General features: G+C 43.1%; 1 protein-coding gene across 1 annotated transcript in view; it reads left to right on the top strand.

Moving 5' to 3' along the window:
* LOC117871836 (thyroglobulin-like) overlaps nt 1-21724 on the top strand; it is a gene marked incomplete in the record, with an annotated part of 51229 nt that extends 29505 nt beyond the window's left edge. Inside the window, 4 exon segments of the mRNA XM_034759591.1 lie at nt 2783-2890; nt 17749-17889; nt 18726-18916; nt 21347-21724. Coding sequence (XP_034615482.1) covers nt 2783-2890; nt 17749-17889; nt 18726-18916; nt 21347-21468 — 562 coding nt within the window.
* Between the last annotated feature and the right edge of the window lie 3534 nt (nt 21725-25258).

Genomic DNA, 25258 nt, shown 5'->3' on the forward strand with positions numbered 1-25258 from the left:
AAGGAGCAATGGTCTCAAGTTGCAGTGGGGGAGGTCCAGGTTGGATATCAGGAAAAACTATTTCACTAGGAGGGTGGTGAAACACTGGAATGCGTTACCTAGGGAGGTGGTGGAGTCTCCTTCCTTGGAGGTTTTTAAGGCCCGGCTTGACAAAGCCCTGGCTGGGATGATTTAGCTGGGAATTGGTCCTGCTTTGAGCAGGGGGTTGGACTAGATGACCTCTTGAGGTCCCTTCCAACTCTGATATTCTATGATTCTATGATTCTATGAGGCAGAGAAAGCCTTTGAGCTTGATGCTTCATTTCCTGGCACCTTGTGTAGTCATTTACACCAGTGCACAGTGACTGTAAAATGCCAATCTCCTAAATTAGTGCACTAATACTTCCTGGCTCCCTCCGTGCACCTTCTCCTCCACTGCACCCCTGCAAAGGTGGCTAAAATCTGGCCCTTCATGATTAGAAAGCCTTCCTCTTTGCAGAAACTACTCTTTGCTATCTTTGGTTAGCATACAGGCAGGATCGTCCTTACCCATGCGCAAAGTACGCAGCTGCACAGGGCACCAGGAAATTCGGGGCACCAAATTTCCTGGTACCCTGCGCAGCTGCGTGCTGCTCCAGCCCCTGCTCTGCCCCTCACACTTCCTTTTTGGGTCAGGATCCCTACAATTACAACACCCTGAAATTTCAGATTTAAATAGCTGAAATCATGAAATTTACAATTTTAAAAATCCTATGACTGTGAAATTGACTAAAACAGACCGTGAATTTGGTAGGGCCCTAGCTATAAACACTAAACAAGGCCCAGAGCACCCACCATCAGGGGTGGATATTATTATCCACATTTATCAGATGAGTAAATTGATTCACAGAGATAAGTGAGTTGCCCAAACTCATACAGTGAGTAAGTAGAAGGACCCGTAACAGAACCCAGGTCACCAAAATTCAAATCCCTTGTTTTAATCACTAGACAACACTTCCACCCTAATATTTACTCCAGGCTATAGCAGATATTTCAGAGACGAGAAGGTGGTGATACATAACTTATAAATACTGAAGATGGCTAGATAGGGAAGAAGAAGGGTTTAAAAAATAATTGGGTAAATATATAAACCCAGACCAGTTTCATGTTATGGGGCTATCATTTTTCAGTCAAGTTCTAGTGGGGTCATAGACCATGAGAAAGAAGCTTAAGTGGTTAAGTTGTAACCCACGTGCCCTATGTATTACAATTTAGGAGTATTTCTGGGTTTTGGTTTTGGTTTTAATTTGCTTTGGTAATATTCTTAGATATTTTTTCTGGGTTTACCAGTAAATTGTTTCACCGTTTTTTTTTCTATACAGTATTTTCTGAGCTATAAGAAGATACACAAAACCACACGTACTCTCCGTGCTATTTGTTTCTATTCTTAAAATACACAAGGAAACTTTTTTTTCAATTATGCAAGCTTCTTCTGTTCCTAGAGTCATAATAGGTGTTTGCAGAGATGCACAGGTTTTAAAGTGTTGCAGTATCTCATTTTTGTTTTTTTAAATTTCCCTAGAATATTTGACTCCTTTCCCTGCTCCTCCTGCACAGAATTTAGCTTTTAATGGCCAGTTGATTTCAGAATCTTCCTTCAGAACGAATGGTCTCAAAGTGATGTAGCTCCTGATATTTCAAAGACCATCCGCTCTGATAAAACCTCATGCTTATAGATTTACAAAGAATAGTGGCTTTAGTTTTCGATGGGTGTTGCCTACCGTAACTCCTACAGAGAGTTGTGGTCAGTCAGACCATGTCTTTGTGGTTTCTGAGCTGAGGTTCTGTGAACTTAAAATAAATTTTGGTCAACTAAAATAGCTGCCGTGGGAGGGGCCATGTAGTTGAAATGCTTAAATAAAGAAATTAATTGTTGTGCTCCTCTTACATATTCTTTCCCCTCACCACTCACTTATGGCAGTTCCTATAAAAGCTCTTTGTAGCAGCAAGGGTAGCATATTCACTGCAATGAACAAGAATTGAAATCTCCGACTTTCATCCATGTATACATATATATGTAGATCTGGATGTATACACACACATAATGTCTTGTGTGAAGTCTTTGTGCATATAATACAAGTGTGTGGTGGTGATTTCTATTTGATAAATTTTCGATCCATGTGGTAAATTAGATTTGTCATGTAACTGGAATCACTTTACCCTTTACTCTGCCCACAAAGCCATCTCTCCCAGACAACTGCTTATCCTATTCCATATCCCCAAGCAGTGTCAAATGGATGCCTTTTAAGACATGCCAAATAAATGTTCCTTTTCTTCTCCCAAACGCAGAAGTTCCCTCCAAAATTACACAGATCCGCGATCCAGAATGGGCGATATTCAGCCTTAATCAATGAGCTATTTAAGTGCTTTCACAAAATGTCACTGAATACATATTTTGCAAACCACTGGAGCAAGAAGTATGAGATCTATACCATTAGAAAGCCAGGAATCAGTGCGAGAATGCTTCCTAGGCCTGCAATATTTTAAATATGCAACATTATTATGCATGGAAAAGCATAATTTAGAGCATAATTTTTTGAGCTTTCTAAACAACATTGGCTATAATTGCCCTTTCCTTCTCCCTGTGGAGCGTGGGTGTGCAGGGGATCTGTCTCACTCCACTAGGGAGAAAGGCAAGTATAGGAGCCATTCTGGGAGACATGAGGAAGCCTGCAGTCAAAAATAGAAAGATTATTTAAAGTCTTTTCTAGTTACGTAATAATTGTTTCCATATGAGAATATTCTCTTCTTTGAATCTTTTCAGTGACCACTTTATCACCTGTCCCATTATCAGCATGGCCAAGGACTGGGCTGATAGCTCCAGAGGGAATGTCTTCATGTATCATGTGCCTGTGAGTTCCTCTCAGAGCAGGTAAGATCTGTCTTACCTTGTTGTTTGGATGTGGAGTTTGTGAAACCAAAACCAGGGTAGTCTGGTCTGGTTTTGTCTCTGCTCTACATTGGACAAGTCACTGGACCAGTTTTTCCTTCTTTACATGGTACTGGGCATAAGTCATCCATGGTCAATAGACTTTTTTTTTTTTTTTTTAAAGGATGATGATTCTTGATAAAGCACAAAAGGGAAAGGGGTAGAATTTTGAGATGCACTCAGCATTGGTTTAAGACTGCTCCTGTTGAAGTTAATGGAGCTTTACCATTGACTGTTTGCCCAACGATCAGAAGCTTAATGATGACCTTCCGACTAGAGAGGATGGATGATCAGGTTAAAGCACTGGGCTGGGACTCACGAGATCTAGCTTCATTTTCCAGCTCTGCCACAGATAACTTGTGTGACCTTGGGCAGGTCACTGCACCAGACTCTGGGCCCTGAACCAGTCCCGTCCACCTCTCTGGTAGCACTGACAGGCCACAAAGGAACTTCAGTGGTCCCTGGAAAACTTCCCCGGTGCAGGAGCACGGTAGGACCGCTTTGTGCTGCGGCCAATCTTGGTTGCAGAGCAGTCCCATGGCAGGAGTGGCAAGACTGCCATAAGTTAGAGCAGCCTTCTGGGATGATATAATTCAACCAGCGGTTGCATTAGTTCCCAGAGCAAGCAAAACCTGTGTGGTGTGATGGTCACTTAAAGCCATCTATCTCCTCTGCGCCTTGGCTGCACCTTCCGAGAGTTCACTGGGAAAGTTACTCACATACATGAGTGTTTGCAAGATCAGGGCCTTAGCCAAGCATGTCTGACCTTAGCATGAGGGGGTTCCTTTTTGTGACTCTAGGGGGTTACTCACATTATGTGGAGAAGCAGCATCAAGTTTTAAAAGAAAGGGTTAAAACTCCAGCTAGGAACAGCTTCTCAATCAATTTTTTTAATGGTTTTGATACGTGCCGAAGCCCAAACCCCTAATTCTACTGGGCTGCAAGTATCCTCTTCCATAGTGAATAACTGCAGATTATGAAGGTTAATCAGCTTTTACTTGTTTTATCTGGAGATTTTCAAACTCGTTTAAACATGTCTCTCCAGAGAAGTCAAGGCTGGGCAGCTTAGTTTCCAGCTAGCGGTTGGGGCTTTTCACTGCCATGAGAAGCATCTGGTTCCTTCCTTCCCAGGCCAGAAGTGTCAGAGAGTCAGTAAAGGCAACATCTCACATCATTGCTAATAAAGACCTTGACTGAGCAAAGCACTTAAGCATATACTTACCCTTAAGCACATGCTTATAGTGCATTCTTGAATTGGGGCCATAGTGTTTCTACAGCAATTTTCTCTCTCCATGTCCTCCATTCACCTGGTCCAGTAGTGTCTTTTAATTAATGTCTAGCGTTGTGGCTAGAGCTCTCTTTTCCCAGTGTCTCCTTGAAGAGATGGGATGGCTGAATGGGTAGAGGTTTTGTTTTGGTGAGTCGGGAGGGCGTTTTAGCTGAAGTTGGGCTACAAGCTGTGAATAAATTTGTTTCCGATTGCATGGCAGAGAGCGTTTTAAAACCAACTGAGATCTGGGCTACAGAAGATGACACTGTGGTGCTGTAGCAGATGTAGTCACTTTATTTAAAGCAGAGAAGAGTTGACTCCCTGGGGAGCCGTCATTTCATTGGGAACTCTTGCAGGAACAGTCACACAATTCTGTCTGGTTACCAATGTACTTAGATAGTGACTTTTACAAGATTCCAAATGGAACAGAGATGCACTCCGCCTAGAAGCGTCGCCAGCTTTTCTGCCGCCCTAGGCGGCGGAAGGTCCCGCCCTAAAATGCCGCCCCCTCCCCAGAGGCAGCGGAAGGTCCCGCTGCCGAAATACCGCTGCGGTCGCCGCCCCCCAAATTGTAGCACCGTAGGCGACCGCCTAGGTCACCTAATGGGTTGCGCCGGCCCTGACTCCGACAAAACCCAGCAGGATAAATTGAAAGGTGTGTTCTCAATTTAGCCAGCAAGTTTCATCTTGCAGGAGAATGGAAGTAGCCCACTTATTGGCTATACTAGCGGCTAATTGCGGGGTAGATGTGATAGTGCTTATGGATCCCATAGGAAGTGTTGTAGAACCACAGAAATCGAGGAGGATTCAGCAAACTTTCACCCCCATCTTGTCCCATTAGAGATCTTGTTTATATTTGCAAGATTAACTACTTCTCAAACTCCCCATATCAGTAAGAGTTTATATAGCTTTCCCTGGCTTGAGTACACATTCTTCAAATATTTATATATTAGCCAGCCAGCATCTAAGCCAGCTCTTTCAGTCTTGTTTCATGCTTTCCAGCTGAACATATTACATTCTTTGTGCCTCCCTTTTGGTCAGTTCAGAACTGATCATAGAAAAAAATTAGTTGCAACAAAGATTATTAGTTCACTTTCCCATAGCCACTTACAAAAAAGCTGGTGTCTGACACTAGGGAGGTAGAAAGGTGTAGTCTAGTGGTGAAAACACAAGACAGGGAGCCAGGAACTCCTCAGTTAGAATCTCAGGCTCTCTGAGCAGCTTGGAGCTAAGTCGCTTATAATGAGAACTGGGTCCAAACTGGAACATTAAGATCTGAATCTTCCGTGTGTCAGGTTCAGATTGGAGCTAAACTTCATGGTCCAGGCACATCTTTACTCATGCTTGAATTTAAAAAAACAAACAAAAATGATGTTAAAAGAGCTTTATTTAGGTTGCAAAGTCAAGCCCATAAAAGTTAGGAAACACCAGAATTCAGGTTGCCTGTGCAACCTTAATTTGATCCCCTTGTACTTATACATCATCGCACACAATTTTTTCCGTAGGACCCCAGTCTGATTCAGTGCACAGCTTCATACTGCTCACAAATCTGTGGGTATATCACACAGTCTAACAAGTTGTGTGTGTATGGGCCACTGTTACATGCAGTGTAGTTGTATCCATGTCAGTCCAGGATATTAGAGAGACAAGGTGAGTGAGGAACAATACAAAATATTACCTGGGCCACGTAAGTTGTTTGTTGCTAATTGAGCTTCTCCTAATTTTTCATTTCGTTTCTGGCAGGTGAAAATCGCTCCAGCACACTGTCTGACAGCTCCATTACACACCAAGCAAACCATGCCGATGAGTCCATTGGTTTGTGTGACTTTGCATAGAATAGACTCATCACAAAGTGCTTTCAAGTCAATAACACGAGAAAAACCTTGTAATCTCAAGGCAGTAAAATACAAAATCCTTGCGTATGATAGAGATGTGTCCAAACGGACCCCCTCAAACTAGAGCCAGTTGAATGATTGAATCTGAGTAATTTAGATAGCACATTTTAGAATATTCATTTGGATACACTATTCATAAACACCGTTTCTCAGAATTTACCTACCTCTCTAGATTTCCCAGGTAACTGGAAATTTTTCCATAAATCTCTGAATACAGGTATATTTTTCACTATTTCCCTAGCTTTACTTCAAGCCATGAGAAGTTCAAATTTGCCCCCATGTCTAGTTTTTACATCTTGAGCCTATCTCTAGTATATGGAAATGTTTGAGACAGGGAAGCTGCATGATATGATTCAACTTTATTGACTTGCAGAGTGTTTTGTACGAGCTGTAATAATTTCACATGGAAGAGAGGAAGGAGGGCCCAGTGGTTAGGAGCGCCTCTGGGACTTGAGAGAGGCAGGTTTGATTCCCTGCTTTGCTATAGACTTCGTGTGTGATGTTGGGCAAAGTCGCTTAGCCTCCCTGTGTCGCAGTTCAGTTCTCCATCTGTAAAATACAGACAATAGCACTTCCCTACCTCACAGAGGTGTTGTAAGGATAAATACATTAAACATTATTATGTGATCAGGTGCGACAGTACTGGGGACCATATAAGTACCCAAGTTTCATAGATAGCAGTAATCGTCATATTGTGCAGATGGCTGTTCCCAAACCGGTTGTTGCACAATACAATGTTCCCTGCATGTCTTCTAGTTCCTACTCTACTATGGACTCAAAACTCAAGTGTCCTGCTACATATGCCTTGATACTTTACACATACCTTGTGCATATATCACACCGTCTAACATGTTGCAAGTTCTGTGTGTGTCAGCCACTGTAACAGTTGTATCCGTGTCAGTCCCAGGATATTAGAGAGACAAGGTAGGTGAGATAATATCTTTTATTGGTCCAATAAAAGGTACTACCTCATCCATTGTAAGTCATTTGGGCCCCCAAAACTTTTTATAGTTAACTAATAAATAACTGCAGAAGGCTAGAGGCATTAAAATATAGAGATGATGGTAAAAAGAGAACTTGGTCTTGCATTAGAATGTTGTTGATATGTATATATGCACACATAATGTGTGCTATATTATTTTATACATATACAAATACACGGCTATAGATGGAAAGAACAGTCGACACTTCTGTTTATTATATATGTGCAGAATTACAGGAAACCATTAACTGGGGGTTCTCAAGTAACAAAGTGGAACTTGAGAACTAATATCACTATCCATATGGTAAAATTCTCTCGGCTTGGCGTGACACTGTGTCTGTCTGCTTTAGTCTTCAGTTTCTATTTGAGTAAGGAACAAAATTCATAGCCAACTCCTGCATTAATGATCTGCAGCAAAAATATATAACACAGATGTAATTTTTTTTACCCTTTGCAGAAGACGTAAAGCCTGAGAGTAAACATTGGTTCCAAACAATGCAGCAAGAATGTGGCTGCTCAGGACTGGTTGTTTTTAGAGTGTAGAAATTCAGGATATCATTTTAGTTACAGGAAAACGGAGACAGGATAAGTACATTGTGACCGCAATGATTCTGTTTGTTTGGTTTTGTAAATAGTACCGATAATGGCAAAGAAGCTATTCATTAACCCTTTAGGCTCTTTCTATATAACCCCAGATGTGATCTGGCTTGTTGATGATTCATTAAGTGGCACTGCTCTCATTGAATTATTACTATAGCAAAGCGCCAACATGGTTTTCAGTCCCACTGTGCAGCCGGAGGTGCTGTCTTTTAGATGATATATAAAAATCAAGGTCCTTCTCACTTAAAGGGCCAGATAATGAGCCGCTGTTAATCGATGTAATTCCAGTAAAGTCAGTGGAGCTACATTGATTTATGCTAAGTGAGGAGTTATCGCAGAGTCAGTAAAAATTCCATAATAGTACTTGCAAGAGTAATTGTTGTTAACCTTGATGTCCTGCCCAAATTCCTGTATCGGTAATTGCATTCTGCTTCCTTTCTGTAACTTTAGTTGGAGTGCTGTATTCTTCACTTCTTTACTGTTGTGTGGGGTTGCTGTGTGTTGTTGAGCAGCTGCCACGTACTCAGGGTTGGCTGCATTTCAGTAGCAGGCGATAGGATACCCCTAAAGAAAAGGGATGGGAAGAGTTCTTCATTCAGATTCTGTTTGGATGTGAATCTACTCAGCTGTGAAGTATATTGGTTTTCTGATTAATAACGCTCATACAAATGTCGGCTGTAAAACTTACCAAGAATATGGCAGAATAAAAACAGACATTCTATATTTATACTTCAAGAAATGTATGTACTTAATTAAATAATTAATGATCCCAGATGGGACCATTATGATGATCTAATCTGACCTTCTGCATAACAGGCCCAGAGAACTTCAGCCTAATTATTATTATTCAGGTGCACTCAGCAGCCTACCATGTTGAGTCCCGTTGTGTTAGGTGCTGTACAAGGAAATTGCTTCTAAGAATTTACGTATCTACAAGACAAGGCCTTAGAGGTGGATGAGACAAACAAGTGAATTAAGATGGTGGGCAGGGGGACGTGGTAACAAACACTGCAAGATGTGTGGAGTTTTTAGCCAAGCAGGATCAGTAATCAGAGTATACGTTTACACTTGCCAAGGTCTTGTCCCTTTTCCCTCTAAAATCTGCTACTTTCTCTCCACAGCTTCTGCTAAAACTTCGTTTTCTTCCCCTTGGACTATTATAATCTACTCTGCTCAAACCTCACTTCTCTTCTATCCATCCCATATGCTTCCACTAAAATAATCTTCCTTTCCCACTTATCTAATCACGTCACATCTCCTCAAGTCCCTTTGCTGATTCTCTGATATCCAGCCTACTGGTCCAAATATAATCTTTTTTCTAAAATTTCTTCCTTTAGGGTGGTCGTGTTCAGATTTGGGGGCCTCATTACTCAGCAGATCCAGCTGCTAATCCCAGCCGGGCTGGGGAGGGACAGGACTTCCTCTTTCCCTGCATGGGCCACTCCTAGGGCTGGGTTAGACCCACCTCTGGGAACCTCCCGCGGCTGCAGGAAGCTATGTGGCTGATGACTGGGAGACCAGCTCTGAAGGCAGCGCCGCTGCCAGCAGCAGCACAGAGTGAGGGTGGCATGGTACAGGGGAGTTATCACTTTTGTGGGGGCAGAGCCAACCTTATGGGTGGGCAATCACCCATGGTGCTGTGGTAAGGGTGGTGCTGGGGTCCCCCGACACACACATGCAGCCGGCACAAGGCCCCTTTTGCCCCTTTAACAACCTTTAACCCCATGAGAGCTAGGCCTAGAGCCAGGGAGGGGCAGGGCTGAGGGCACCCCGATCGAGGGCTCCTAGGTATGCTGGGCTCCTACCATGTGCCGGGCTCCATGATCCCATCTCTGGGAACCTCCCCTGGCTCCAGCCAGCTGCTGCTGACAGTGGCACAGAAGTAAGAGTGGCAATACCATACCATGCCACCCTCACTTCTGCACTGCTGCTGGCAATGGCACTGCCTTCAGAGCTGGGCTCCCGGCCAGCAGCCACCACTCTCCACTGCCCAGCTCGGAAGGCAACACCAGCACAGAAGTAAAGGTTGCAATCCCACAACCTCCCCAACCCCTCCCCCAAGAGCCGGATTTCATGGGGGAGACCAGATTTCACAGTCTGCGGTGCATTTTTCACAGCCATGAATTTGATAGGGTCATACTGATGGACAGGGAAGACATCAGCAGCAATCTAGTGTCACAGCAACAACAAGCTAAAAGTCTTGGGGGACCAAAAAATGCAAAAGTATCCTTTGAAACTACACACATCAACCAAAAGGCCAAGTTTTCAAGCATTCAGTTTCCATAAGTGCAGTTTGGCATTTGGAATCCACATTTTGGATTGCATAAAATGCATCCACCTTCCCAGCCCTTTATTGGAGCTCTGGCCCTCAGAGTCTGTGTCAGTTGCCATGAGCATGCTTGACCTGAATGGATGTCTTTCTAAATACATTCTCTAGCTGAACCACGTTTTACTGGGTTTAATGCAAGAATTACTGGATAAAATTCCATGGCCTATGTTATGCAGCAGTTCAGACTAGATCAGGGGTGGGCAAACTATGGCCCGTGAGCCGGATCTGGCCCCTCAGGGCTTTGGATTTGGTCCATGGGATTGCTACCCCTGCAGCGCCGCAGGCCCCGCGCCACTCCGGGTAGCGGCCAGCACCATGTCCCTACGGAACTGCAGCCAATGGAAGCTTCGGGTGTGGAACCCACAGGCAAGTGCAGCGCACAGAGCTCTCTGCTCCCCCTCCCCCAAGGGCCACAGGGATGTGATGCTGGCCGCTTCCCGGAGCAGTGCGGGGCCGGGGTCAGAGCAGGCTCAGGGACGTGATGCTGGCCGCTTCCCAGGCAGTGCGGGGCTGAACTGCGCACCCTTCCTGCACCCCAACTCCCTGCCCTGAGCCCCCTGCCTGCACCCCAACCCCATCCCACACCCCTCCTGCATCCCAACCCCCTGGCCTGAGCCCCCGCCACACCCCGCACCCCTCCTGGACCCCAACCCCTTACCCTGAGACCCTTCCTGCACACCGCACCCCCTCCCACACCCCGCACTCCCTCACGCACCCAAACCCCTTGCCCCAGCCCTACATTCATGGCCCTGCAAGCAATTTCCCCACCCAGATGTGGCCCTCGGGCCAAAACGTTTGCCCACCCCTGGACTAGATGATCCCAATGGCCCCTTCTGGCATTAAAATCTAATAACATAAACATTCACATTCTTGACTTGGACCACTGTTCCCATTAGTTGACATCTGTTTGATTCAATTTGTACATCCCTAATGTACAGGTGAAAACTTTATATATTAGGAGTAAATAGTATACAGTGATTGAATCGTATGAAAATACCCAAGAAAGGTCAGGATATTCTTGCAACTCAAATGTATCCGCTTGGGCCTGCTTAGTACAACGGTGACTGTTTTATGCCAGTAGGAATTGTCATTCCTGTAAGTTTTTTCCATATGTTCCAATTTTCCTTAAAGAAACCAAGAGAAATGTTTTTCTCTTTTATATATGCTGCCACTTGTCTAAAAGGATTATGTAATATGTGGAGACGCAAGGAGCCAAATGTATCCCTGGAGGCTATGAGGTCGCACCTGGGAGTAATTTGGCCCATTATGCTGCTATAAATGTCTAGTTACTTCTTTTCTTTTTTGTCTGCAGCCAAATAGTATCTTCTTCACTAGGTGGTTTGGTTTTATTTTTTTGTTAGTCATAAGGATGAACATAGAAATACAAGCAAAATGCTTAAATTGCTGGAAGATTGCTCCTTTTCTATAAGATTGGTTTAGATTGGTGCTGCCAGGGTCATCCCTAGACACTGATTCTTTCTCTGTAAATCTATCCGTCTTCATTCAAAGGGAATTTAGAAGTCTGTACAAAGAAGTGAATTTATCATTTCCGATACTTCTTGAGAAAAGAATTCTAGATTTGTACCATTTGATCTGATTTTCAAAGGGGCCAAAGGATTGTGCAAATGTATGATCCATTATGTACAAATGAAATTTGGAATCATATTCTTAAGCTATACATCTGGCTCCATTAAAGTCACTCGGAGTTTTGTTGTTGATCTCATGGAGGCCTGGATCTCATGTTGTTCTGTCAAATCAGTCTGAAAGTGTTACCTTCTAACCATAAATAACCTGTGATTTTTTTCTAATCACATAGGCTTGCTATGGCTACTACTAAGTGGCAATCAGAACCTAGTGCCTTGAGCGTGAAGCTGGAAACCAGGAACTCTGAATTCTGGACTCAGCTCTGACACTGACTCCCTCTGTAGCTTGGGGCGAAGTCACTTAAAATTCTATTGTTCTATTACAAAGGACTATGTAAAAATGATACTTTTTTACTCCCCAGATCTACTGCCGATCTACATCTGATGACTTCAATGACTAGTATAAGTCTTAGTACATTGCTTTACTCCTGTTAGCTCCATCACAGCCAAGAAACTGTGCAGGGTTCTATTTTTTCTTGGGCATCAACAGGGTTGTTTACTGCATTCCAGTTAGAGGTCCAGTTGCACCTGTGCAAATCCGCTGATGGCAGCGAGTCTGCACACGTCACGGAGGGAATAATTTGGCCTGCAGAACGTTTGTTACTGGTGGTGATACAAGAGGAGAAAAGAACCTAGCTTGACGCTGAGATCCCCAGGCTGGCAGTTAAATCCGTTGAGGCTAATGCTCTATCTACACCTAGAATGCTACAGTGGCCCAGCTCTACCGCTGCAGCTGTACTGCTGTAGGGCTTCATGGTAGATACTCCCCACAGCGATCAGCGGGGTTAATCCATCTCCCCAGGGGGTGGTACCTAGGTCAATGAAAGAATTCTTTCCTCGACCTAGTGCTGTCTACACCGAGGGTTAGGTTGGCTTAACTATGTGGCTCGGGTGTGAATTTTTCCCACCCTTGAGTGACATAGCTGGGTTATCTAATTTTCCAAAAGAGGCCAGCCCTAACCGTCTGTCACCTCTTTTAGTAGTCGTCATGGTGGCACTGCCCGCTGGGATGTGCATAGGTCTGGCTTGATACCACACGGCATTGCAGGATTTTGCTCAATGTCTGCAGCCAGAACCAAGGCAGGGTTGAAGATCATACCAAGTCTAAGCTTCTCCAAATCAGCTGCTGTTCCACGTTTGCCTCAAACATCTCGTCAGACTCTCTCATTGCTTTGCATTTCCCCCATCCAGGTCCTACCACACTCACTACCCAAAAGAGCAAGGTTCAAAACAATATAGCTTGGGACGCAGAGGACTTTTATTGCCTATACGTTACTTAATGCCATATCAGGAAACCTGGGTAGAGCTCTTCACATGGATTAAGATGGAATGAATTTTGGGGAGAGGATATCAACTAAATTCCATCCACATGTTATCTGAGCTACGGCACTCCCCAGCCTCGCCCCCGGTTTAAATCCCCATGTATTTGTTCCCATTGTGTAGTTATCAATAAGAATTTAACAACACAAAACGGAATGGAAACATATGGCTAGACATGTCTTTCCTGTTATAAGTCATATAGCTTAGACTAGTCTAAATCTATTCTGTTAATAGTTATCTCTGCCTTTCAAGGAGGACAATATTAATCATCATTGTTCAATGCAGTCAAAAAGACATTTTGCCAATAAACATCCCTTTGGTGAGTTTGCTAATGACCTAGGTTTAGTTCAACTAAGTTATTGTCCTGCTTTGTCAGTAGTTCTCACTAAAGAATTATGGTTATCCTTGTTATTTTCAACTTTAGAATGATTGCAAAATAGTTTACAATTTATTGCCTTTGAATTGCAACATTGATTTATGTTGGATTATATCTTTGTCTGATGGAGTTTTTTTTTAAAGAAACCAAAAAAATTTCACAAAACCAACTGAAAAGTAGAAGAATATGTGACGTGGAATGCTGTAAGATTAGCTCAAATTGTTAGATAATGGGGTTAAGGAACATTTGATGGAGAGGAACAAAAGAGAAGGGTTCCAATTCAGAGTCCATCATTCATCTAAAATTCAAACCACTGTACAATCCAAAAATGATTTTCTAGGGTGAAATAATGAACTAGATACAGGACCTGGATAAAGTTTGGAATTATCTGCATATCTGCTAAGGGGAAATAATACAGAATGAGTCAGAATTTGAATGGGCAACAACAGTTCTATGTGTAGCTAAGATCCTGCTAAAAGAAACTATTGTGGTCTGTCGCATCACACTCTCCTTTTCTAATTGTGTGCCCTGAGTAGGGCTGGACAGAAAACAAGAACTCTACTTCATGAATAATTCTGAAGTTTTGACATTTGTTTTTGTTCCACACATGAGAATGAAAACTAGACTTTTCAGCATTTGCAAGAGACTGAGACCCCCATTCCTGAATACGCACTAATGCAGTGATTACACTCACCTGTGATGTGAGAGATCTAGCTTCAAGTCCCTGCCCAAGGCTATTCTGGGGCTCTCTCTGTCTCTTCAGAAATTCCATTCTGGATTCAAGGACAGTTTTGCCAAAGCCAATACATTTGGAGTCAATGGGCATTTTCAGAGGGAAATTATATTTCATTGAAAAATCCGCAACCAGTTCTACTTCTGAATTATACACCTGACTCTGCCACTGAATTACTGGTTGACCTTGGGGAAGTCTCTTAGTGCCAGATTGTACCACCTGGCTTTATGTATATTGAGTAGTGCCCTACTCTGGGAGTTCTCCCATTGAAATCAAGCACTGATCAAGGCACAGTTCAATACAGATAGTACAATACAGTCCTTAGCTTCTCTGTGGCTCAGTTTAGCAATCTGTAAAGCCAATACCCTATCTCATAAGAGAGGTATCATGCTGAGTTGATTAATGTTTGGAAAATGCTTTGAGATCCTTGACTGAAAAGTGCTACACATAGTAATATTATTGTGTGAAATCCTGGCCCCGTTGAACCCATTGGCAAAGCTTCCATGACTTCAATAGAGCCAGGATTTCACTCATTACATATATCATTACAATTAACTCTCTTCATCAGAGGTTTATTAATATAACTGATTTATTGCTTTAAAGAGGTTTCTTTAGATGGTGCTGTTTTCTGAACAGTAGTTGGAGGGAGATATATTTTAATTTGAATGTCTGCACCTAAAAACATATTATTTAAAAGTCCCATTTGCTGTTGCTTTTTACAGTTTGTCCTTCCTACAGACACCCGCCAAATCACCCTCCACTGGGCTCTGAACCTCCCCACTTAGAATCAGGATGGAAGCTGGCCAGTTAAGAGCTAATGTGGGGAGCCCTCTGGAAAAGGGGGAGTGTTGCAAGGGAAGTGACAGCAAAGAAATACTCCCTGGAAGAACTAATGAATTTATTACGGGTTAAACTATAGACAGTCGCTCAGCTCTGAACCCTCAGCTTCCCACTTCCCTTGTATTGCAAAGGGAGTCAGTGGGTGCGTCCCTTAGCTGCTGGTCTCCTGTCTGTTCAGAGCTCCTGCTGGACCCCAGGTCATTCACAATCTCTAGTGCTTTGCACTCAGATACAGTGGTGATGAGTGGCAATACAAACCCTTTGGGAAGATTTTTACCCATGGGAGAGAAAAGCTCCCCAGATATTTGCTGCCTGGTCATCTGGGGCACACACTCACACTCCCTCCCTCCCTCCCTCCCCTTCAACGTTGTCTTTTCTTCCCTGACCTCTTACTACTGACACCCACTGGCCAAAGAGCAGTACTATCATACAAGAACAATAAACAAAATCCTACTTACCGGTAATTATGTTCATAGAAGTATGTTTAGCCAACTCTTAAACTGAGCTCTGACTCCATATCTATAACTACTAGTGCAGAGAACGTGATCTCATTGTGCGAGAGGCCTCTTCTAACAATCCACCTGTTTTCTGTGGCGAGACAATTTCATCCCTGGAGTAACTCCATTAAATGGATAAATTTGCCCTTTAACTACCTCATCACTGATTTAATAGAAGCCATTATATTCCAAACAGACTCTTTTTCTTAAACATAATGGCTCCTTTAAGTACCTACTACTTTGGCCACAGCACTGATGCCAAACATTGCTATAAATGTAGAAGGCCAAGCAAGTTATTCTTAAAGCAGAATTATTAAACGCTAATCGTGCTTAATCCTTTATAAACATTTGGAGAAGAAAAATATGCTTTAATCTAGTGTCGGATCTACTTTTTTAGTGAAAAATCTGTAAATAATTCCGTTTCCAGATGCTAAGTATTATTGAGGTTTTATGATAGGACTAAGGGAAATAAGAGCAAAGATGTGTTTCATTTAGTAGGATGGGTGGATGTTTTTTGAAATACAGAATCTGGAGACAGAGTAGCACCACCTTCCCTCTGACCCTGACATATAAAAGAGTTATCTTCCATTCAGTCCGCCTGCCTAGGGTGGTTTGAGATGCAAGCCTTGTTTCAGGGGAGGCAGCATCTGGGACTTATCAATGCTGCAGCACTTTATGTCCATAAATAAAGTAGTTTTAGTTGTGTCCCGAGCTACTGCTTTTGATAGCAACCGTGTGCAGCCACTCACAGATAGAATCTTGCTGAGTGGCTCAAGGTTTTATTCATCCCAGACTTGCTCCAAAGTCCATTGCTGCGGACTGCCTTGATGTTACCAATATTTGACCAAGACAGAGTAAGGGGTACGGAAAAGGACATATCTGATTTGTGACCCACAGTCCTGTTACCGCTTTACTAGAAGATTACTTCTGCTGAGCAACCTATTTTGGTTGGTCTCCTGATATACTAGTACATATCCCAAAGTATTAGGTCCTGGAAGTCTGGCATCATCCTGCCTGCCCAGAGTTCTGTCGCTGCTGGAACACTCCATGTTGCGTGCAGGAATCATTCCACTGCAGTAAAAGAGAGTTGCAGAGGCCTAATCTGACTGACAGTGGTATCTACAGCATGTTTGCTAGGCTACCCTTCAGAATTTAAGGAGAACTTGGCTGCAGGGACCAACTCCCCTCCCCTCCCCCCAACCAAAGAAACTAGAATAAAACTATGTTTAAAAGAAATTTGCATAAACATCTCCAGGCTTGTCTACACAAACAGCGCCCAGCAAGTTGGGATGCAAAGCTACCTCACACTAGCCTGCTGCATGCTCACTGGCATGTGGACCCTGCTTCCATGCACTAACAGTTCCCTAGTAGTGCACTTTGACCCCACTTTGAAAGGAAGTAGATCAAAATGCACTAGGGAACCGTTTAGTGCACGGCATCAGGGTCTAGTTACTGTGCGGCAGGCAGGCTAGTGCAAGGTAGATTTACACCCCAGGTTCCCAACAGAGAAACTGTATTGGAATCCAAAGACCCAACGGGTGGAATCCTGGCTCTACTGAAATCAAAAGCAAAACTCCCATTGACTTCAGTAGGGCCAGGATTTCATCCCAAGTCTCTGAAATAAATGGAGATTTATTCTTCCATCATTAAAGCCACAGTCCATGTCACCCATTCTTTTGGCTTCTCCTCTCTGAGCTTTGTTTTGGAAGAGGCCTGGTGACGAAGCAGGTCCAATCTTATTGAACATTTAAGCAACAGTCAAGTGCTTTCTTTTTGTTTTGTTTTTTGTTCCTTCCTCCATCTCTTATCTGCAGCCTTAATTCAGCAAATTTGGGTCTTCCTTTTTTCCACCACTTCCTCTTGTAGCACCTTCCTCAGGGCCAGCTCCAGGCACCAGCCTGGCAAGCAGGTGCTTGGGGCAGCCGCTCCAGAGAGAGGCGGCATGTCCAGGTATTCAGCGGCAATTCGGCGGAGGGCCCCTCACTCCCGCTGGGAGCAAAGGACCTCCCGCCGAATTGCCGCCACAGATCGCGATCGCAGCTTTTTTTTTTTTTGGCTGCTTGGGGCGGCCAAAACCCTGGAGCCAGCCCTGGCCTTCCTCCAGACTCCTGAATGAATCTGTTGTAAATTCTCTTTGCTTCCACTTCCTCGTTTGTATTTATTTATGGCCTGTTTTCAGAAGAGTTGAACACTTAATTTTTTGTAATGATTGAAACATTTAAGATGATGTTTAATTTTATTTTTTTTATGCTGCCCGCCCTCCAAAGTAAATGGATGGGTGGGGGTCATTACTTTTTTTGTATGTGTATTTTTCAGTTCAGGCCTGGAGCTCTTGCCTGATGTTCAGTACGCCTTTGGGCTGCCGTTCCACCCACAGTATGAAGAACAATTTACTCTGGAAGAAAAGAGCCTTTCCTTAAAAATAATGCAGTATATAGGCAACTTCATAAAATCTGGGTAAGTAAGTGACCTTATCGTATTATCTACTATCTTGTGGGGTGGGGGTATATATTAAAAAGCAAATTTAGGGTCCAATTCTGCCCTTATTCAAATAGTCTCCAGTCACAGGAATAGGATCTATATAGATGTGTAAGGCTTCGGCCAGTAGTGTTAGAAGGCCGTGGCCAAACCTGGGTGCATAAAATAGTCAGTCACCTGCATAAAAATAGCCTAACTTTTAGCTGTGCTGAGCATGCACAAATTCCATTGAAATAAATGGGAGCGACCGGTGACTAAATCCAGTTTTAGGAGTTTAACTTTAGGCAGCCATGTCTGACTATAGAACCATAGGGTTAGAGGGGACCACAAGGGTCATTTTGGCCTGGAGTCCTCTTTCAGAAGCACAGAAAGTAGCGGTGCAAGCTTTGTGACACCGCACTGTGAATATTCCTCTGCATAAGTCAGGTGGGCCCATTTCTCTGTGTGAGAAATATTAGTGAGATGCTTGTGTGGGGTCTTCACTTGGAAACTGCAACTTTCTGTGCCCCTTTTGAGAGTTTCAGAGGATGGTCCTGAGTCTGAAGCCTGCTGAGGTGGCCAGTGAACATGCTAGCCGTGATGGTGTTTGTGTGATGAATGTTTTGTCCAGGACGAATTGATCATAGATCACCAAATGCTATCAGATGATCATGCCTAACATTTTTGCTAACCAGGCTTGAATTTGACCCAGTGACCCAGAGATGAAAAGCTCCAGTCCCTTGAGCCAGCCAATCCCTATCATACACTGTGCAGATTATAAACTGGTGATGTTTATGCCATTGTTTTCTAATAATCTTTTCTATTTCTTCATTCAGAAATCCGAACTATCCTCATAACTTCTCAAGAAAATTAACTGGAGCTGTGTCCCCATGGCCCATGTTCCTGTCACACGCTAATGGTGATAACTATAAGGAGTTCACTGTTTCCTTGCCAAATCGTAAAGGACTGAAAAGAGCAGAATGTTCTTTCTGGTCTGATTATATCAAAACACTCAAAGCTTCAACTGGTAAGTAGATAATATTCTGTCACTTAATAGGGCTTGAAGCCTCTGTTTAAAGTCCTGTCCATGCTATGGCCCTATCTATACCATAATTCCCTTTGTGCTAGCAAATAGTTTTCACAGATTGCCTCTGCTAATGTGGTTGTGCTGATCGGTGTGGTAATGGAATAGTTTCTTTCTTAAAACTGATATTTAAAACTTCTCTTGAGACTGCGGAACAGGGACTAAAGTTGAAACCATGTCAACAACAACTGCATTAAGCACGTTGTCCCCCATCTCCCATCATATGGTCTACAATAAAAGTTTATTATAATAGTTACAAGAAAAAAAATTCTTGTCCACGTTGATCAGGGAAAACATAGCAGAGCCCTGTGTGCAACCATTGCTGGGTGCGTTGTGAAAGTGAAACGTGAAAGATAGTGATGTCCAGGTATGGAACATCACCATCTTTTAACTAATGGGAGATGTTCAGATACTACAGTAATAAGGGTCATATATGTGGGCGGGTGCATAGATAGGTGAGGAAGGTAGGAGTGAGGGGTAACCTCTCTGTAATTAAGGTTGTAACCAGGCTTCCATTATAAATCCAATTTTGCCTGCCTCGCTCCTTCCAAAATCTTCAAACCAGAGTTCTTTCCCCATCAAATTTCACATGTGTGGTCTAGAGGGAGAGAACTCAATTTTTCTGGCCAAACTGGAGGTGAATTGGCCAAATCATTGCCAAGGCGATCATAAACCAAAAAGTGGGGTGTAATTAGCTTGTAGAACACTTTTCTTGCTTCTTTGCTACTTTTACTTCCTCCCCCAAAATGGCGTATCCTAGAAATGTCAAATTAGCAGTAATCAGTGTTTCTTGGGCAATATCTAGAGCTTGATCCTGCAAGACGCTGAGTGCTCCTGTCAGGTATTCCCATCTCCCATTGAAGTCGATGCTCAGCGCCTTCTAGAATCAAGCCTCCAGCATATAGAATTAGTTGAAGCTTTGTAGTTGCATGTATTTAAAGTTGTTCATGGCTGGATTAGAAATGGATGAGCAGATACACAGCCGAGCTGCTCTTTGTAATTTCACTTCCATGAAATAAATCTGAAATAATATAAAAAGTTCTCCACCTTGAAATAGGTGTTTCATTATGTGACCCAGACCACAGCACTGGGCAATGGAACATTGTGTTTTTATATTTTAGCATATATTTGGAATAAATGTGTCTTCTTATCTTTACTTGAAGATAATTTATTGACACTCTTTCTATAAATAGTGCATAGGATTATTTCATTACTAGCATTGCCATTGGCAAGATATTGAGAAGAGTCTGAGTCTATTTCATTGTAAATGACTTGTAACCAAAGCTGTACGAACGCTTCCAAGTTTGGTTTGAAACTGGTTTGCAAACTATGTACGTAGGGAACAGTTCAAATGGGGTCAGGCAGATCACAGAATTTGAAATGGTCTGTGTTTCAACAAATTGAGTTTTCTGGGTTGAATTTCATAGTGAGCCCACACATATATTTTGTGTTCAAGTTCGTGATTGCTCCCATGGGTTTGCACGGGCTTCACCAAAACCAGAAGTGAGACATGCGTAATGGAAAGTACTATATGGTTTTTTCCAGTGCCCGTGTTACCGACTTGAAATTAACCGCAAACAACAGCCATGGAATGTTTGTGGGTATCCAGAGATAGTTGCACGGGCTTCAAATTCCATCTGCACGACAGGGTCAATTCCACTGAATAATGCTGCGCTCCTGCACAGGAAACCTCTCCCTCCTGCACAATTGGTAGATTTGGGGGCTCTAAGACCACAGCAAAAATGTTCACCTAAAGCTTTGAGAGACAGTTTGGAGCTATAGCAGAGATGTAATGAACCACCCCTAGTATTGTGAGCAGTTCAAACGTGGTTCAAGACTGACTGGGAGAATTTCCGGGGTTAGAGTCAAACATGTTGTACTACTTCTATTTTCACCGTTTTGTTTGACAAATCATTAGAACAACAGGTTCCATTAGTATGAGGCAAGCATGTGGTGTCAGTGCACCAGAATGTCCAGCATGTGAGCACATGCCGGCTAAGCTACACTTGGGGGGGAGCAAAAACAACTTTTTTATAATCTTCTTGAGGCAACCTCCACTTCTGACACAGGAGGGTCAAGACTGCACCACAGAATTAATGCAAATTAAGGTTTACATTCCAGTGACTGTTACTTAAAGCATGTTAACACCTTGATAATTAATTTTATCATTAAGCAATCTGTAATTTCTGCAATGCAGTCTGTGTGTGGGCTGCTAAATGCAAATGAGCTGACGGAGAGGTTTACATCTGCATAAAAATGTTGTTGTTAAAATGTCATTGACGAAGCATATTGCTCTTAGCCTGCTGTGTTCAAATGCTGCATCAGTGAAAAGATATTGCATTTATTTTAATCCTATTTATATTGTGGTTTCAGGCAGGACAGCTAATGGAGAGCAATCGATGGAAAGCAGGCCCAGTGAAGAACCAGCTGTAGTGTTTAATTCTGAAGACACACAGAGCCAGTCAGTGGACGACAAGGTGGCTTACAGCAAATAGAATGTCACACTGCATTTTAGATTGGTTAATCATGTCATTGTACATCTGTGTGACAGTGTCACGGCATACAGGCACAGTTGTTTCCATTACTGCAATACCTTTCCGATCATGAAAGCTTAAGTTAGATACAGCAACATTCGGTGTAAATATACGTGCATTATTAAGTGAAACACAGCAAAGTAGTCTGTCAGCAATAACTTTAGGCCAAAAGAAACTGTATTTTGTGATGTAAGACCAGTGTGCAATAAAACTGCAAAAAAACAAACAAACCCTAAAAGTCAGAATTTGTTACTTGCCACCCTAAAAAAGTCATTTAGTCAATTAAAGGAAACCTAATGCAGGATGGGCTGCTAGTAGCAGTGTCATGTACAAGGTCAGCATTTATACTGAAACACCAAGAAGTCTCTGCAAAATAGACAAACTGACTGGGTATCTGTGTCCCTTTGGGGTCACCAAGGGGTACAGGGTGAATTGCTACTACCTCTTACAGTGTGAAGGAGCCTTATCCATGACCACCGGGGGGGAAACTCGCCCAAAGCCACTGGCTGCCGGCAACACAAGCAGCTCACTCTGGTCTTAGCAAGCCCTGCCCTTTCCCTCTGCAGGTCAGCAATTTGCACATCCCAACCCTTAGGCTCCCTAAGTAACTCCTTGGGGCAGAGCAGAGGTAACCTGTTGCTACATCTATAGAGAGAGTTAGCTCCCAGAGTTATGCTCCAGCCTCAGGTTACAAGTCCCAACCTGTCTGCACACCCCACTTTGTACACTCAAGTGCCCGGTCCCTTGACTTCATAGTGCACACACATTTGTTGCCTCCGTGGAAGCCCTGCCTCCTAGTTCACTAGGTTCACCTCCGTTCACACAGCACTTGATTGTTCTTTAGAAAAAACACATAGACATTTATCTCATAGATTCCTAGATGTTAAGGTCAGAAAGGACCGTTGTGATCATCTAGTCTGACTTGCTGCACATTGCAGGTCACAGAACCTCACCCACCCATTCCTGTAATAGACCCCTAACCTCTGGTTGAGTTACTGAAGTCCTCGGATCATGATTTAAAGACTTCAAGTCACAGAGAATCCACCATTTACTCTAGTTTAAACCTGCAAGTGACCCATGCCCCATGCTGCAGAGGAAGGTGAAAAAACCCCAGGGTCACTGCCAATCTAACCTGGGGCAAAATTCCTTCCCGACCCCAAATATGGCAGTCAGTTCGACCCTGAGCATGTCGGCAAGACCCACCAGCCAGACACCTGGGAAAGAATTCTCTGTAGTAACTCAGAGCCCTCCTCTTCAAGTGTCCCATCACTGGCCATTGGGGATATTTGTTGCTAGCAGTCACTGATGGGCCATGTGCCATTGACAAAGATTCAAAAATAGAAGCAAGTAGAAGAATTGGAAACATATGCTTATAGATGTAAGAAATATAAAACACAGTCTAGAGCCTACACATATGAACAAATCTCTTTCCTGTCTGATAAGGTATTTCTCACCCAGTCGTCAGTCCATTCATTGCTTGTCCAGCAGAGAGAGCTGGGATCCACTTTCCATGAGACATTCCCGCTAGTAGAGTGTTGCCACCATAATGGGTGCCGTCTTGTGCCCTTCTTTCTCCTATTAGCAGGGCCAGCTCCAGGCACCAGCCCAGCAAGCAGGTGCTTGGGGTGGCCAAGGGGAAGGGGCGGCAGGTTGGGCTGTTCGGTGGCAATTCGGCGACGGGTCCCTCTCAGAGGGAAGCACCTGCCGCCGAATTCCTGCCGAAGAAGAAAACGGCGCAATGGAGCTGCTGCCGATCGCAATTGCGATCACGGCTTTTTTTTTCTTTTCCCCCGCTGCTTGGGGCAGCAAAAACCCTGGAGCTGGTCCTGCCTATTAGACGGTTCCAGACTTTTTGTGTCTCTTCATAAACTGGGTATTGTGTTAACTTCCGTTCACCCCCATGGTTACCCTATCTAAGATCTTTGTCTTGGGTTCTTTTGTGCTTTGTAAAAGTCTAAGCCTGTCCCTTGTCTAGGCTGTCAACCCTCAGCTGGGCCAGGTCGAAAGATGTCAGTTGTTCTAACTCTGGATTGAGTTAGCTCTGAGAACCACCCCACACTTGGAGATCAGTTTCACTTCCAGGAGCTTTGGAACACCATGTTCTACATGTTACATAACTCTGAAAAGGATTTCTGCACATACATCCAACAGTAACCATAACAACCAGTGAGTTCTCAGCTTTAGGCAAAGATCACACATGGTTCCCTTCAGTGAAATACCGTGAAGATGGCGATCACAGGAGAAACACACCTGTCTGGGCATGGCTAAGCAAATCCCTGAGCATAGACTCGTAACTTGGCACTGCCCGTCTGTTGTCACCATCGGATGCTTAGGCCACAGTATTGCATCTGATTTTGTTTTCTTTTTTCTTATTCATCCCATTACAAGCTGCCAGTAGGAATGTGATCCTGATGTGACACATGGTAGAGAAGCAGGAAACTTGCAAACAGCAAGTTTATACAAAAAAATGGAGGTCAAAGAATAATGAAGCGATATAAGCATTGCCAGGGTGTGTTGTGGGTGGGTATCAAGAGGTATGCGCACAGAGATTCCACGGCCAGAAGACACAATTGTGATAAATCTAGTCTGACCCACTGTATAACACAGGCTGTAGAACTTCCCCCAAAGAATTCCTCAAGCGTGTCATTTCCTAAAAGATCCAATTGTGATTTAAAAATTGTCAATGATGGAAAATCCACCACAACCCACGGTAAGATGTTTCAAAAGTTAATTATTCTCACTGTTAAAAAATGTATGCCTTATTTCTAGTCTGAATTTGAATAGCTTCAACTTCCAGCCATTCATGTTACCTCTTTCTCTGCAAGATTGAAGAGCCCATTATTAAATATTTGATCCCCATGTAGGTATCTGTAGAAGATGTGAACATGTACACAAATCTATCACAGGTAAGTAATACAGTACACTGTCTTATTGAAAATTGGGTAAAATCCTGGCCTTATTGAAGTCAATGGCAAAACTCCCATTGACTCCAAAAAGGCCCAAGTTTCACCAGTGGTGTTGAAATGCATTAATAAAATTATCCATGAGGTTTTGTTTGCTGGCTGGGACTTTAGCCAGTAAATGAGCAATTAGAGCCATCTGCGTGGATCTAGGTTTCCAAAGATTTTACTGAGGACAGCAATTCACTATATAGCACTCCTGGATTCGAGATTAACATCCTGATCAATAAGCAATCAACACAATAACAGAGGAATCAAAAGATTTATTGCCTAATGATATAAGAAAAAGATACAAAGCTAGGGAAATGAGGTTGTCATTTCTCTGTCTCACTTTTATGGTGTGTAGCTAAATCGTATCAGAATGAAAAAAAAGATTAGAAAACTTAAAAATATTAAACCCCAGATCTTAATTTTATAGTTCAGCCAAACATGCTCCGTTAACAGTGATTATGGAGACATCAATAGTGACTTGATGGTTGTGATTAGATTTAATTTTTCACTTCAAATGTGATCTGAGAAATGTATCACGTAAAGATTTAATTGTTTAAAACTGTCCACTTAATCTCAAGTAATCGCATATCATAGTGGGTGTGAGTGGGAAGATCTGCTCCATGTTTATATTATATACTCATCACCAATGTGGGGTTCATCCAGAGCTAAGCTTCAGTAGCTCATTATAACATGAGGTGAGTTTAAATGAAAGCAGGTCCTTCCAGCTCTCTCACTTGATTTCCACTACTGTGATCTTTGTTTTTGTGTGACATGACTCTAAATATCAAAGATTTAAAGGA

This window comes from Trachemys scripta, chromosome 2, assembly GCF_013100865.1.
Source record: "Trachemys scripta elegans isolate TJP31775 chromosome 2, CAS_Tse_1.0, whole genome shotgun sequence".
Classification (NCBI taxonomy): Eukaryota; Metazoa; Chordata; order Testudines; family Emydidae; genus Trachemys; species Trachemys scripta.